Genomic DNA, 17,512 nt, shown 5'->3' with positions numbered 1-17,512 from the left:
TTTCCGGAGTAAAAGTAGATGATTGGGCTTGACTAGGCACAGGCGAGGTAAAAGGTGACTGCTGAATTGGCGAATTCTGTCTAATCCTCCTCCGTTTGGTAACTGGTAGGAGGGAAACAAACACTGGCTGTCCTCTTACAAGATCTCTAGATTGGTAAAGTCGCCTTACTCGGGTCCAAAGTGCTTGGGGGGTAGCAGAATCGTCTAAAGTAATGGTGAAAAACTACATTGCAAAAAGAAAATAAAGCAAAAAGAAACAAAAATCAGAAACCGTATAGCACCTCGGCTCAGACACAAACAATATGCAGTTGCAATCATAAGCTGCAGAACTGTACTCAACACTGATTTCTGCCTCAAAAATGATACTCAGACTTGCAACTGATACATACATTCCTCCAGAGTTTCACTCTAAAAGCACATATCAAGCAAATGAAAACCAAAACACCCCTATGATGGGGTAGGATTACCCTGTCCTAATTTCGTCAAGAGCTACGGGTTCTCTACACAAAACAAGTGGTTTCACACAATTCTTGCATTCGGGTGAGCAACTTGTCATAGTTTGGAACAATCTCTATGGTTTTCGATATGCAACTAGGTCGATTGGTCAAAAAGGGTACCTCAACAAGACTACTTAATATACCTCTCACACCTAACACCAAGAAGTGAAAGGAGGATCAAACGGTATAGCGGTAGTCCAGATCCAAGGGTTGATTCCCATCGTGGCAGAGCCACAACCGTTCAGTCTTTTGGCAAGCTTTTCCAAGCGAGCCTCCAGCAAACCGTTCAGGAATAGCAAATAGCAAACACTTTGACTCAGGCGCACCGATACAAATGCAAATGCAAAGAAACACGTAAGTGTAGATAAAATGTCATATCATGAGTTTGAGTCAAGTTCTCTAAGTCCCCAACGGAGTCGCCAAAAACTGTGGGCTCGCCTTTTTCCATGCCCCCCCCTTTCGAAAAGGTTTGAAAGAAAGGTCTCACAGTTCGGACTCCCGCGGTTCTGAATCTAGTCTCACAAGTGCAATGTGAAATTGATAAACACTAAAGAGTCCAAATCCAGCAAATCTTTTTGAAAAATCGATTTTAAATCAAATAATGCCAAAATTGGACTGCTTTGCCAGATACAGAGTCGCCACCTAACTATTACATTTTTGGGAAAATTTAGGAAACCCTGACTCGTGCCAAAGGCCACATGTCCATCTTCACCAAAGTTGCCTCGGCTCGAGAACTTAGGTACGAGAGGGGAAGGTCATGAATTGGGCACCCCCGCTCGCCCGATCGAAGATCGGCCTCTACTAATCATGATATGATTTTTTTATAAACATTATGTGCTCTTGTTCCGATTATTAAACTAGCTTTACTATGTGATGCGCACAAGCAAGTATAAACTAGTTTGCTCAATTTGGAACAATTCAACTCATGTTTGTTTTTGAGAAAATGGTTTGAAATTGCCGCCTCAAGTGGGCTTAAAGATTGCGGATTTGCCACCAAACATAGTGGGCTTAAAACATGATTTGCTATTCAACAAAATGGGCTTTAAAACTTACATTCGTTGAATCGTTCCAATTCAAACAACAAGCCTTCATCTACAGGCATTCAAGAAGTTTAGCATTTAAGTACATAGCCTCATGGCAAGTATGCTAATCATGGCATCATTCACATTCATGGAAGTATGTTAAAGTGTAAAGACTTACCGATTACTCCAAGCCAAAACAGAAACTAGTTAGAAAGATGCATGATCCTAACTATACAAGATGTCTAATGCAACACATGCAATATGCAATTAATAGGCTCGGCTACTAATATGGCATATGGATCAATTTAAATAACATGCGATTAAACACGTATTTAAAGATTTATTGAAATGACAGTGCAGTTTGAATGATGCGCCGAGCCTCGGTGCATGCAATACAAATGAATGGATGCAAGCATGCGATATGCTAATTAAAATATGATGTTCCTAATCTAACCATCAAAAGCGATTAAATAAAAGGGAGAAAGACGTGGGGTTGGAAGACATACACGCACGCACACTTATTACAACATTACGCCCTCGCGAAGGAGGGTCCGAATGAATAAGAGCTAACTAACTAGCTGCGCTAATTTAAGCTAACTAATTATTACAAACCAAAACTAATTAACTATTCTAGTTAACTAATTAAATAATTACATCACATCTAATTAACTGCTTAGCTAATTAATGGATTACAAGTCAATTGCAAGTAAACTAAGTAATCAATTACTTACCCCTAGGAAGTGATGGATATGTATGCGCATGCTCGATTCTACACCCGAAAAGCCACTGCCTCGCTGCTGTAAGCCTCTGTTGCACATTTGATCACTGAAAATCCTGCCAACTTCCAGAACACCTCTGCTTCATCTTACCATCATAGTGTGCAAAAATCACCGATGGCCGACAAGGGGCCTGTCGGCTACCAATGGTGGCCGGTCGGCCGCCAATGGTGGCTATCGGCCACTGTTGGCTTACATTTCCATGCTGCAACAGAGAGCAAAACAGAGCAAAACAGTGTATTCTCACAGGTTGTTTGTATTGTTTACCTTCCTTATCATCACACAAGCTCAAAGGAGAGAAACTCTTGACCCTCAAACCATCAATCAAGCAATTTCCATGCATGATGGCTAAGGAACCAAGTTTATACAAGTTTAATTAATGCAAAACAAGACTCAAATGTCCATCACCCTATCATGCATGATCAAGGGCAATGGAGACCAAGGAAAGTGGCACATTTCATCACTTTTGAGTATGAAATATCCCATTTTCCTTGTGTTCGAATTAACGTCCGATTCGAGCACATGCAATGCAACACGAAAGGTGCTTATCTTGCCTCTTTTACTTGTCAATTTTTGTTTACTCATTTTAATTACCAAACCATTCCTTAATCCAATTGTCCATTGGTGAGTGTCCTCTAATGGAGAGAGGGCTCAAACCCCAAGTTGCTTTGGGTATGAAAGAGGCATTACACTGTTGGTAATGAACCCCCTAAGGGATTAAACCATTAGGTGTAGCATCTCTATTTCATATTTAGGCAAATAAGTGGTTTGAAACCACTTTCAAAGCAAATCAAAAGTAAAGAATTGAGGGGGATTGCAGAGGTGATCAAGTGCTGGAAATGAATGATAAAAAGCACTAAAACATGCAACCAACTCAAACCAATGAGAATTAAAGCGTTAAAACGCTAAGCTAGTGAAGGAATTGACACTACAACCATGCCATGCAAGGCTCAAATGAAACAAATGACCAAAAATAGAGGCAAAACAGCCCTAATTATAGCCTAAATCATGCTGGACTCAAGGCACGAAATTCCAAAACATTAAGCTAATGCATGGGGTTGCACTACAACTATGAAAAATAAGACTCAAACAAACTAACCAGCCCAAAACAAAGCTAAAACAGGTTATTTCAGAGACTAAAACATGCTGAACTTAAGCTAAGTTAGGCTAAAAAAACATGCTAACATGTAAAGTTAACTAGGCATGCAAGCAAGACACAAGGAGGGGAGGCTAACCCCTCCAATTTTGGACTTCAAAATAAGTTTTTTACCACTGAAAAACCTCTGAAATTCAGTGTTTAAAAGGCCCAAAAAAGTTGATTTGAAAGTGATGAATAAAGGCACAAAAGCTTAGCAAACTAGTAAGCAAGAAGGGTGAACCACCCCCCACTTGAAAATGGCCTCAAACTAACATTTTTAGGTCATAAAAACAGAGGTTTTTATAGTTCAAAACCAGCCTCAAAACAGTTTAAAAAGATGAGAAAACAAGTATACTAAACAAGTGAACAAAGCACGTAAACTACCTCTTGAAGCAAAGAGCAACTCTAGGCACAAACCCAAGCTAAAACCACTTGCTAGAGCTCAAAATAAGTCTCAAGAAACCTTAGCTCAAAGAGAAGTAACTTTGATCAAGGTAGTGTATGCAAAAGTGTAGAGAAAACTAGCTACAAAGCACAAAATTGTAAGAGAGAGAGAGAGAAATCTAAAGAGAGAGAGAGAATTTTGTTCCAAAATTGCTAACCTCCCAAAATGGGGGAGGAACCCCCCTATATATAGAAAAAAAACACCCTTTGAGCTTAGAAACATCCCACCATACATAAGTGTAGGGAGATGCAGCTCATTGTGCCAACAGCTGGCACAGCTGTCAACAAATATCTGGAAAAAGGCATTAGTGGCCGTCGGCCACACCGACCACACCTCTGGCCGACAATCATTATCCATGGCCGATAGCCTATGGTGGTGGCTGACAGGTCACCAAAAGGTTCCAGGCAACAAAAGCCAAGGTTTTGGTCCAAAACAAGGCATAAAACAGATAAGGTTTCAAGGTTCAAAGGCAAGGCACTCCACCGAGGACTTTGAGCACTTAAAACGAACACATGCAATCATAATCATCGAGTGCACAAGCGATGACGTCCAAGTCTTGAGGATAGTAAAAAATGAGGTGTCTACAAATATGCATATACAATGTTCGTGATTTAAACTCATTTACAACTCTTTTCCAAAACTACGCTATCCCAAGCTTCATGTCTCAATTCATTAATCATGTCTATTTCATTCAATCAACCAAACTAAGGATACAACTCATTGGGTCTCAAATCCATATAGTTATCATACAAACACATCTATTTGCCATTTTACGGAAATTTAGTCTGCCGGAATCGGCACCCATGCATACGCGTGGTTTTTGAGACTTTCACCTGGACACATAGGCCAACTTAATTTACTAGAGTCCATTCCCTTTCTCCTCTCAAACATAGAGTACATCCCCTTTTCTCCTCCCACACATCATACATATACAATGTATTAAAACACAGTCATATTCAATAACAACCAATAAGAGATTAATTTCAACTCACCTAATCCTTATGCAATTTCTACAACAATCATAGATATCCTCAACCGATAGCCCAAAACAGTTATTTCTAAACAGATAAATTATCCAATTTCCATAGGTGAGAGGTAATATATATCCAACTCCACCATTGATATAAACGTTCCTCCAATTTCATATTTTTAATACCAGTTTTATTTATTTATACAAAATAACTATTTGAAATATTTTAGGGCAAAACTCTATTTTCTTCCAAAACCTATCCCGAGTATCAAATCAACATATTTATCACAACACAACCTCACATCTAATCCCATAACCAATTTCAACACATACATTTGGAAACTCATCTTTTGATTTTAAACCAAAACCCTAGGTTTGTTCAAAATCACCTCAAGTTCTAATATTTCTTACACATCAACAAATAACTATGTTAAAATTCATAGAAGAATGTAGAAAATCCCTACCTCGAAGCGAGAGATCAAGGAGAGAGTGGAGAAACCATAAATGAACGGAAACCACTTTTGTTTGAATGAAAAGAGAGCTCACGGTGTGCTTTACCTTTTTAACAAAGGGAGTAGGGTAGAGAAACCACTAGATCTAGATGAAAATGTAGAGAGAAGGTAGATTTTAGAGAGAGAGGGCCTCAACTTTAGGGTTTTGAGTGAAAAAATATGAAAAAGTGATGTAAAATGTCACTTTCTCGAATTGATATATGCACAATCCTCTTGAGCGCAAGAAGTGTCGCTTGAGCGCAGAATGCACACTTCCAGTAGTTTTGTAGATAACAAACCAACGCTCGAGCGCAAGAAAAGCCGCTCGAGCTAAGACCATTCGAGCGCAGAAAGCACCGCTCGAGCGTAGAATACACTCTCCCAGTAGTTTTGTAGACCTGAAAAAGTACCGAGAGTTTGCAAAGCCTGCTCGAGAGCAAAAAGTGACGCTTAAGCGGAGGAGCAAAATCCTAGACAACAAAAGTTTGAAAACTAAGTAACCAACCTGTTCCAAATGCAACCACAACAACCTAATAGCCAAATTTAAAGAAATACAAAGGAAGCAAGATATGACTAACAATACGAAGCCATGAAATCCCGAGTCCAGAATACAATAAGGGTCAGGTCAAAACCGAAATCACTATAAGTAAAATTTACTTGATTAACTAAAGTCAAGATGGTCAAAGCCTTCTAAGAAATGTGGGTCCCTTCGAAATTGTGGCACTTAACCCATTTCAAAATATGGTCGACACCAAGATACAATTGTCAACTGTTTTGACAGTTGAGTCGGACAATTGAATCAACCCAGAGAAGCTGGTCCCTTAAGGACACTTGTGAAAATTTTTTACGAAGTTGGAAATTGGGTTGAAATTTGAATTCAAAATACAAAATTGTACAGATTCATCATTTTCTAGAAATTTAAATTAATTAAATGCTAATTTAATGGGGTTACTAAAATTAACATCCCTTCCTTGAGCCCATAAATAGAGGCTCTTATTATTGAGAAGGGGACCTTTTGGCCAATTATCTGCCAAGGCTCTCAAGTACCTTTGGGCCAAGAGTTCTCAAGTACTCTTTCTGTCAATATTTTTTCTTAAAGTTATCTCCAAAAATTCTCAATACTTTCTTGAAGAATCATCAAGCATTTCAACTACATGTTGATCCTTCCATGTTCTCTAATATCAAGTACGCCCTACGCATCAAGGCTCTCAAAGATACAACTTCAAGTTCTTATTTTAGAGATTATTTTGAAGTTTGGACTGAGATCAAGCTATTCAAGCCCTCAATAAAGTCTCTTTTCCCTCAAGCTTCTCAGTTTGAAGACTTAAAGAAATCCATCAATTGGTTCGATTCAACAAGCTTTCTGTAGTTGTTGGGTTGCAGCCCTTTTCCGAGATCAAATCAGAGGATTTGTTCTTTTGTAATAGGATAGATCATATAGGATTGTATCTATACCTTTTAATTAATAAAATCAAATATGTGCGCTACTTTTTTGTGCCTTTGTTGCAGGACCCGGAATTTATGTGTATAGTAGTGACACTCGTGATATTAGAGAGGTTGCTAGAAGTCATTATGATAGCATACTTCCATAAGATAATTAAGCTTTTAGGTCCAATTCTTTCATGCCTCTTAAGCGTCTTACTGAAGTATGGGAAACTGATATATTTTTAAATTTGTCAGTTTTTTCCAGCAAAAGAGATGCCTTCTGTATTTGCTGAACAGATCATTGAATCTACTGTATAGTGCTTGAAGTTACTTGATTTCATCATTGAAAGTGTATAAATGACAAATTTAAATTTTCCTGTTGTTAGGTTAAGACTGTCTATGTGGAAGGCTTAACTGATGCTGGGAATAAAGAGAAAGTAAAAGAAATCTGCACACAGTATGGTGAGGTTGTGGAAGTTCAGTTACCTCAGAGTCTAGGCAGCAAACGCAAATATTTTTGGCTTTATTACTTTTACTTCTCAAGAAAGTGCCCTAGCTTGTGTGGAGGGGATTAATAATGCTCATATTGGACAAGAAGTCAAGGTAGTAAAGTGTTATTTTTTTTCCTTCTCTTTCTTTTCTTTGCTTAGGGAAACAATATTCTTACCTGTCATAAAAGTCTCAGGTTAAGGCTAACATTGCAAAGCCTCATTTTAAGGGTTGGCTTCAAAAGCAAGGTACTCGTGGGGGATTTAAGGTTAAGAAAAAGAGTGAAGTCCCTTCAATGAAAGAAGAGACTGAAACGGAAAACATAGCTGCACCTTCAAAGATGAAAGGTCCCGCAAACTCCAAACGGGCGGGTGACAGAAGAAAAGGGGAACACTATTTCTGAGACAGAAATTGGTGGAGGTAAACCAAATAAACCCAAAACTGTCACTGAAGGTCAACCTGTTCGAGCATCATCCAAGTTGGAAAGGACAAATTGCAAGGGAAAGAATCAACATTTAAAGGCTAAAGGTCATGGAAATATAGGAGCTGAGCATGGTCATAATGAAATGCCAACGAAGAAAAGACACAGTAAAGTACCCTGTAGTGGCTTAAATTGGTTACCCTTTTGACTACTTTTATACAAGGTTCTGGAGAAAGATTTTTCTTTCATGAATATGCAGGCAAAATGCGGCGAAGGCAAAACAATAATTTCAAGAAGACAGAGAGATCCTCATATTAGAAAAGGACCAAACTATGGTGCAGATTTCATTAAATACAGAAATCCATATGCACCAGGATATGCTGCACCTGCTGTTAGTTGCCAGAGCCATGCATACAACACTGTATCTGGATCTAAAAGGTCCCATGCAGATATGGTAGCATTCTTTTTCATTCACTAGTTTGTAATTATCCATTTTCTGTTTTGATCATGTGAAATGGTTGCTTTCCAGGAGCCGCATGCTGGGTATATTGATCCTGTTGCTCGTAAGCAAAGCCAAAGTTTTTCAGGGTACCTTGAACCTACTGTTGGAATGCAGTATCAACCTCATGCAGGACACCTTGAAAGTGTTGTTGGGACACAAAGCCAACCTCACACAGGATACCATGTACCTGCTGTAGGAAATCACAACATATCTAGTGCAGGATACCTTGAACCTACTCTTGGGACACGTGGCCAACCTCATGCTGGATACCTTGAGCCTGCTATTGGAAGACAAAGTCAATCTCATGCAGCATATTTTGAATGGTCTGTTGGGAAACACAGTCACAATCCATATGACGTTGCACTGAGAAGGTTTTTTCCGTACACATTTTCATGTTCCGCTTTGAGTTGCAATTTTATTAATTTGATCAATATACTTGTCACTTGTCTTGTAGACAGAGCTGGCGGACATGATCTCCGTGGCAGTGGTTACTCTGCTTATGGGGCAGGTAATCCATTTGTCACTTGACTTATTTGTTCAGGCCTCAAAAGCTGCCAAAAGAAGTACATATATAAATAAAAACCAAAAGAAAATAAAACAAAGGAAAAAAGAATCTGATCCCAAGTTTCTTGATGGATGTCAAATTTTAATGCAGTTGGAAGTACCATAATGGTTTTTTTTCTTTATTATAGTCGTCAAACAGTAAGTAGTTTGCTTGCAGCGATTTTTGTGGGGAGTGTGAATGATGTGGTAAGATTTGAATTACCTGAAATGATTACTTTTGCCTAAAGCATAAGCTTGCCTGTTGGAACTTTTTAAAAATTGGAGGGAATACTAAAAATTAGGGGTTACTGTGGAAGAACCAGAAATTTATCTTCTACTGTTATAATTCTTTATAATTTTGTTTAAAATGATGCCTAATTGGGAAGTAGATATGTAATAATGTAAGAAAATAGACAAAACCAATCACTTTGTATTCATTATAAGATGACATCCAAAGCACATGGACCCGAGTTTTCACAAGAAATTTTGGTCACCAGGATTTGAATTTCAAGTTTGAATTCACAATTGAAAGATCGATTTTTATTTGGATTAGAACTTGTTTGATGCAATCAGGGATTCTAATTGGAGCACAGTTATTATTCGTGATCTTTCCTTTCGGATGACTTTAAACAACAAATGTCTCTACATGGCATTCTATTCGGGTTTTGCATGGGTTTTTCCCTTTCTGGTGTGTTACTGTTTAGCCTGCCTGAGTGGATCTGTTTCTCCAGCATTTTTAGTGTTTTCTCATTTGAGTGGCATATGATATATGCTAATGCTAGTATTGTATGCTGATAATTCCAATTTTTACTGGTAGTTTATCTTTTTACTGTGAGATCTTCCCATGGGCGACGCCACAGCATAGCTTGTGGTGTCACTTGAACCCCCTCAATAGAAGAAAAAATTTATTTTACTTTGCATATAATTGTTGTTTTAGAAATGTGTTATCATAACTGACCCCACTAAAAAAGTGACTTTGAACCCCCAAATTTTTAGGCTTATTAATTATTTACAAATCAATTTCAACTTATCACATTGTATCAAACACTATCATAGAGGAAATGAAATGATTATTCTATCAAAATATTCATTACTATGTTTGGTTGACTAAATAATTAATGAAAATTACATTACAAATGGAATAATTATTCACTATTGTAAGGGGATGATCATTCCATAAGGAAGCTAAATGAATGATCATTACATTCCATTTTATCTCATTCCAATAAATCAAATAAAGCATTACAACTTATTCAAAGCATTTTAAGCATTAATATAAAACTCCATAATTTTAAAAGCTAACTTTTATGTTTTTTTCAAATGGGACATTGAACCTACATAAAAATTAATCTTGGCTTATTTTTTTCTTTAAAATATTTTATAATATAAAATACAATATATATTTTTTGTTTTCGTTAGATATTTTTGTCTTTCAATTGACACCACTGACTTAAATTCCTAGAGTCGCCATTGTTCCCATCCACCTTCCTATGTTTTGAATTACACAAGCTATACTGTATATGAGGTCTCTCTCTCTCTCTCTCTCTCACACACACACACACACGCACACACACACACACACACATCCACATCTGCGGACATGTATGACTAATCTGTCGAGGCAAAAGAGCTCACGTCCTTGATTGTGGGCTCTTTGTGATTTGGGCCGATCTTGATAAGTATTTACGAGTTGGAAGTTGTGGTTGGACGAAACAATTGTTTAGTGTAGCAAGGGTGATGGACCGGTTAAATTATTAGATCTTTGATCCCCGTCTTGGTTGATACTTGATCTAACATTGTTGTCTTCTATGAAGCACGGGTGCGGATGCGGGATCCCCGTCTTGGTTGATACTTGATCTAACATTGATGTCTTCCATAAAGCACGGGTGCGGATGCGGATACGGATACTGGTATGGATACAACAAGGGGTACGTTGATACGGTAAATTCTTAAAAAAATAGGGTACAGGTATGGCTGGGGTATGTCAATTTTATTTTATTTTTTTTAAATTTATAGCTAAACATCTAACATACAAATCAAAATTTTAATATCAAAATTAAAAAGAGAACAGCTTGTTTAAAAAGTTATATAATTCATTCTTTTTCTTTTTTGATTGTCTAAAACAGGATGCAAAAGAGAGTAAAATCGTAACTCATGAGTAAAGGGTGTTGGAAATAAATTACTTAATATTTTCAAAATTGAAAGAATAATAATAAAGGCTATAATAAATTTTAGCAATTGACAAAAAAAAAAAAAAAATCACCTTGCCGTACCCTGCCATACCCATGTCGTACTCATAACGTACCCAAATGTATTTGCTATACTTGGCATGAAGTTGGCGTACCTGGTATGCGTATCTGCACTCGGTAAATACTCGATACTTGGACGGTACCATTTTTAAAGTACCCGTGCTTCATAGGCTGTCTTCCTTGAAAATCTGGAATGTCGCACACTGAACATGCCCCAGAGGGCTACTTTTTTGAGACCAACACTTGTCTCTTTACGTGTTGAACATTAATCATCTGCTTGTTAATGCATGCAGGATGGTAGCAGTGGAGCACAATTACCTCAACGGCCCAACGGGCATACTACTAAAAGATAGAGAGAGATGATATTTCAAGAATTTCTCTCTCTCTTTATAGTTGCTATTACCTTCAAAACCAACTTTCTAAATCCCGTCTTTTGTTTGTGTTTGACAATCTGTGGTTCCATGGACTTATATACCAAACCTATGAATGGCTCTCTCCCTATCTCTCTGCCTGCCCTTTTTGTTTACACTAGCAAGTTGGTCTTTGAGCTGTGATAATAACATAATTAAAAATAAAATATTATTCACTGATATGCAAACTATAGAATCCAGAACTAATAAGACATGCAAGTAAATTTCAAGAAAATTTCCTGTGAAAAGATTAGTGTTATGGGAATAGAAGTCCAGTGCAAGTCTACTTTCTGGAAGGTCCTAACCTGCGTTGATCTTTTTTTGTTTTTTGATCAGCAAAAAGAAGACTTTATTGATGGAATAAAACCAGTACATAGTACAAAGCGAATTACATCAATAAAGACAAGAGGGAGGTGCAAAGGCATCACAATGGGCTAGATCATCCCAACGAGGTTGGCACCAACTAGCTCATCCTATCATTTGCTAGCACCCCTAGAGTTGGTGAGAGACCAACGAGAAACAACCAAAATACAAAAAGGACACTGCAAGCACCCAATCCCAGCATTACACTCTCGAACCTCTCTCTATTATCACCAATTAACAGAGCTCCTTAAGCAACCAACAGAATTTTGTTCTACCTGAAACAATCCCATGACTCACACACCAATTCAGACCATCACATTCCTTGAGTTGGCATAAGAAAGCCTCCTGCAGGACATAACAGCCATCCATACCCATCCACCTGCAAGACCACTCCCCAATTTACCCAAGACGGGCACACAACAACCAACCAACCAGAGCATACAGAGCACCACTAGGTTGCCAGCAGTAAGCACTAGCAGATAACAACATACAATAATAGAACAAAACAGACAGCAGACAAGAAACCCCAGGCAAACCATAACATACTTGATCAAAGCAGCACCAGGCAAAACCAAACCATTTCAGGCCACCAACAGCAGCCATCATAATAGAACAGAACAGACCCTTTAGATAATACAACCTTACATTCTCCTACCCAAACAAAATCTGATTTGCTCCAGGTTATGTAGAAAATCAGTTACAGAAAAAAGAAGATCCGAGGACGTGGATTTTAACCAAATTGCAAGCCTAACAATGATAACTTCAAGAAGTTCTTCCATGTTAGGTTGAGTATCTTGGAAGATGCACTCGTTCCGGTGCTTCCAAATGGACCAGAGAGCCACCAAGGGGATAGCATTCCAAATTATTTTTTCAGCTTTCATGACCTTGCTTCCAACCCACCACTGCAGTAAGCGTTCAACAGTTTGAGGCACTATCCAAAGGGCTCCCCACCATTGCAGGCGACCAGTCCAGACTCTCCAGATCGAAGGGCACCGGATAAGCACATGTTCAACTGTTTCTTGTTTAGCTTTGCAGAAAATACATACAGTGGCAGCACTATCCTCCAGCACACCAATTCTGTGCAAGAACACTGAAGTTTTTACCTTATGCTTCCATGCGAGCCATCCAAAAAATTGAACTTTAGGTGGAAGGTACTTGATCCACACTAATCTGCTAGAGTTATTGACTTCACCATGCTCAAAATCAGTATGCTTGTATAAGGTTGAGACAAAAGATTGACCAGATTTGGAAGCTAACCACAAAACTCTGTCTTTCACAAGCAGATTCAAGACAGGACCAGGTCTGGTATAGAGGTTCAAATTGAGGAGCTCTTCTTGTTTCCATTGAAATAAGGCCCTTCTAAAGCTAATCACCCAATTTTCAGAGTTACCCCTTTTATCAGCATAATCCCTGAGAGTCCCATCCTTCTCATTTGACAACCTAAACAATCTAGGGAAAGATTCTTTAAGGCTAGCTCCACCAGTCCAGCAATCATGCCAGAAGGAAACTCTACAACCATTACCCACTCTAATCTGAAGGTTATTAATATAAAATTGCAGAAGGCTGACTTTTTGATTTGCTGTCACCAATATATCACCCCAAATCTTGGATACTCTAACTCCTGAATGAATATCTGGATGCCAATTTCCACCTTCAGCTTTGTATTTACAGACTAACACCTGCTTCCACAGAGCTTGTTCCTCATTGGCATACCTCCACCACCACTTCATTAATAAACAAACATTCATGTCTCTGATTCTTCTAACACCCAATCCCCCTTGCTTAGTACTTTTAGTTACCTCATTCCATCTCACTAGATGAACTTTTCTCTTAAGTTCAGCTCCACCCCACAGGAATGAGGCTTGTAACTTTTCTATTTCTTTTGCTATCCCTTCTGGAATTTTGAACAGAGAGAGATAGTACACCGGCAGACTAGATAACACTGATTTAATTAGTGTTAATCTTCCTGCAAAGGAGAGAAATCTCCTCTTTCAACCAGCAAGCCTGTGCTTTATCCTGTCCAAGACAGGCTTCCAGATCACCTTTCTATGGGGGCTTGCTCCCAATGGCAACCCCAGATACTTGATTGGTGCTGACTTAACCTTACAGTTTAGCATACCTGCAAACTCATGGAGCACAGATTCAGAGATACCAAACCCACAAATTACACTTTTGTGGTAATTTATTTTAAGCCCTGAAACAATTTCAAAACACCTAAGGATCCTTTTTAAATTAAGCACTTCTGACCATACGGCATCACAAAACAACAAAGAATCATTTGCAAATTGAAGATGTGACACAACCACATTATTATCACCAAAAACTACTCCTTTTAGCAGCCCCAACTCCCTAGCTCTCATCAGTAACATGTTCAATCCTTCTGCAGCCAAGTTGAATAGGAAGGGGGATAGTGGGTCCCCTTGTCTGAGACCTTTTTCAGGACTAAACTCCTTAGTTGGTGAGCCATTAACGAGGATGGAGATTCTAGCTGAAGAGAGACAACTTTTTATCCAAGAGATCCACTTTGCTCCAAAGCCAAAGCTAAATAGCATTGAGAATAGGAATTCCCAATTGAGGGAATCATAAGCCTTCTCAAAATCAATCTTGAATATCAGCCCTTTTCTCTTGGTTTTATTCTACCCATCCACTATTTCATTTGCAATCAAAACCCCATCGAGTATGTTTCTACCTCCAAGGAATGCTGATTGTGCTTCACCAATTACATCTGCCATGACTTTTTTTAGTCTACTAGCAAGAACCTTGGAAAGTATTTCCCTATAAGACTAATGGGTCTAAACTCACTTAAGTTGGCTGCATCAACTTTCTTAGGTATAAGGGTGATGAAAGAATTGTTAAAGCCACTAGCCAATCTGCCCCTGACATGAAAATCTGCGAAAAAGAGCATCACATCTTCTTTGAGCACCTTCCAGAATTTCTGAAAAAATAGCAAGTTGAAACCATCTGGCCCCGGAGCTTTGTTGCCATTACAGTCTTTGACAGCTTCCCAAACCTCCACTGCTGAAAATTCTGACTCTAGTATATGAAATAAATCACTTTGCCTCACACTTTTAAACTCCCCACCTATTACAGGTCTAAGTCTCCACTCTTTTGAAAACTGGTTTGTAAAATGTGACCATACCTCAATTTTGACCTGATTTGGTTCCTCAATTGCCACCTCCCCTACAACAATGGAGTTGAGGGCATTTCTATTTTGTCTACTAGTAGCCATGACATGAAAATATCTTGTATTCCTATCCCCTTTCATATTCCAGTCGAGCCTTGACTTTTGAAGCCATTCCCATTCCAGCATTCTACTTAATCTCCACATCTCATTCCTTGCCTCACTTTTTTGTTTGATTTCAGCATCCTCCAGAGGTCTTACCTCAGCCCTTAAATCAAGTGCATTCAGTTCATCTTCTGATGCTTTTAGTTGAGCTGCAGTATTACCATATACTTCTTTATTCCATTGTTTTAGTACCATCTTTAAAGCTTGTAATTTCCTTAGCAGAGTGACCCCAGCAGTCCCTTGAATTTGTAACTCCTTCCATGTATTCTCCACAAAAGATGTAAATTTTGAGTGCAATAACCAGGCATTTAAGAATTTGAAAGGTTTAGGACCCCAGTCCCTCTCATCTTCCATAAGCACTATCGGGCAATGATCTGAAACCAACCTAGGCAGTCCTCACAGTTTGTATCTATATCTTTCAACCCACTCAGGGCTAAGAAGGAATCTATCAATTCTACTCCATTTGTGACCATCATGAGCATTACACCAAGTAAATTTTCTCCCTACCATGTGCAGATCATTCACCTCATATCTATCTATGAACTCATTAAACTCTTTCATGCCCGTATCCCTCCTTGAGCTTCCTATTCTTTCCCCCAAATTTCTGATCTCATTGAAATCACCACCAAGACACCATGGTTTTGGGAAAATGGACTTTAAATGCAACAAGGACTCCCATAACTTACCTCTCCTCATAATATCATTTGGGGCATAGACATTTAAGATAACACAATCAAAGGAATTCAGAATGGTACCTGAAAGCAAGATGAAGTTTTTGTTGCTACAGCATTCTGAAAGTTGAAAAATATCAGGGTCCCATATGCATAACAATCCACCTGCCACACCTATTGTATCCACTGCCATGATTTCCATCTTTTCTCTTGGCCACAGACTTCTAGCCACCAGATTGTTCAAGCTTGACCTTTTTGTTTCTTGCATCAAAACCATATCAATTTTCCTATCAAACAGTAGAGTCTTGATCTTTCTCCGTTTCTCAAGTCTACCCACTCCTCTAATATTCCAGCTTAGTATCTTCATAGCAACATTTTTCATCTCTGTAGCCTCCCATCATATCTGCTTTCGAGGCTGCATCAGTCCCTCCTCCTACTCTTGCCCTTTCTTCCTCCTCTAGTTGTGTAATTTTATTAATAATTTCTTCTTCTTGGCCTTTAAAGTCAATCCCCAAGCTTTTCCCCAAACGTACTGTTGCCTGAGCTTCTATTAATTTATCTGATTCACAAGAATGCTGACAGATAACTGCATTTGGCCTTGGCTCTGCTTTAGATCTGGGCACCATCTTTTTCTGATGAACCTTTCTTCTTCTTGCTCCAACACTTTTCTGCCCAATTCTCCGAATCAGCCCAGAGAACCCACCTACTGCCAGAGGATATTTAGGCCCTCCTTTTGTGGTCACTGACCTTGGGCCTTGGTTAGTCTGGTTGTTGATGGAACCACCAATAGAATCACTAATTGTATCATTGGAGTTTGATTTGTAACCCTCCCCTTTGAGTCCACCTTCATTACTACTGGACTTGCAATGGACTAGCTCAATGGGCTGGGAATTTAAATGTTCTTGGCCCAAAGCAACCTCCAAATGAATTCCAGGCCTTAACTTTTGGGTTTCACTTAAGCTTCTGATAAAGCCTTTTGTGGCTGCCTGCCCCTCCTCTTTTTGAATCTCAGCACCTTTTTCCAAAGCATGACTGCACGCTTGTAGCTGTTGCTGCTGTAGACCTTCCACTTCCATCATTGTTTCACCCACGCCTGAACCTGTTTCAGTTGATTTCCCTATGCACTCTTCAGTCTCTTTCACCACTGATATTTGAATACAACTGTCACCTACCTCCCCCATATTTCCCTCTTTCAGCTTAGAGGTAGAAACACCTTTTACCGTATGATTTTTTTTTTTGCCATGTCAGCCTCCACCTCCTCATCCTTGTCAGCATCTTCTCCCTCCCTCTTGCTCTCTGCAGTTGACTGTGACACCTTTTTAGTATTGGAGCTAACACCCTCTTCACCATCTTCATTGTTGATTCCTTTACCACAGGATGATACCTCATTGATAATATGTTCCTCACAAACTCTTATGGGGTATACTTTACCTTTGCATTCTAGATTGATACATGTATTGATCAGATCCATAGCACCTGTAACTATTTTAATCTTCCCACAACAGAAAGATGAGGGCTTACAAATATCTCCATCTAATTGTAGCACTTCCCCTCAAAGATGGCCAATCTTTGTGAAGGTATTGGAACTCCAGAGATTCAGAGGTACACCGTAGCAGCTAATCCAAACAGACCTCTCTTGTTGGAGTTGCATACCTACTGTCCACTCTGTGATGTACTTACACCAGTGCTGGAACCAAACATTAAGCTTACTGGTTGTACTCTTCAGAGCCTCCACAGAGTTGAAAGATAGGACTACATCACGCCCTCCTCCTGCTCTCACTCTTACATCCTTCATACCTTGTTCTTTGAGTTTT

General features: G+C 38.9%; 2 protein-coding genes across 2 annotated transcripts; one reads left to right on the top strand and one right to left on the bottom strand.

Moving 5' to 3' along the window:
• Positions 1–7,116: 7,116 nt before the first annotated feature.
• LOC145804720 (uncharacterized) lies at positions 7,117–11,321 on the top strand. The gene is made up of 6 exons (XM_082899637.1): positions 7,117–7,367; positions 7,450–8,128; positions 8,204–8,547; positions 8,635–8,684; positions 8,832–8,926; positions 11,262–11,321. Exons 2-6 carry the CDS (start codon positions 7,922–7,924, stop codon positions 11,319–11,321), a joined length of 756 nt encoding a protein of 251 aa, XP_082755763.1. The 5' UTR covers positions 7,117–7,367; positions 7,450–7,921.
• A 1,061-nt stretch (positions 11,322–12,382) lies between these two features.
• LOC145804708 (uncharacterized) lies at positions 12,383–13,489 on the bottom strand. Its single transcript, XM_082899584.1, has one exon. It carries the CDS (start codon positions 13,487–13,489, stop codon positions 12,383–12,385), a length of 1,107 nt encoding a protein of 368 aa, XP_082755710.1.
• Positions 13,490–17,512: the final 4,023 nt, after the last annotated feature.

Source organism: Camellia sinensis, chromosome 1 (assembly GCF_055761805.1).
Source record: "Camellia sinensis isolate YWXY chromosome 1, ASM5576180v1, whole genome shotgun sequence".
Classification (NCBI taxonomy): domain Eukaryota; kingdom Viridiplantae; phylum Streptophyta; class Magnoliopsida; order Ericales; family Theaceae; genus Camellia; species Camellia sinensis.
Note: the sequence above shows the minus strand (reverse complement) of the source record. Positions and strands in the feature narration are given on the sequence as shown.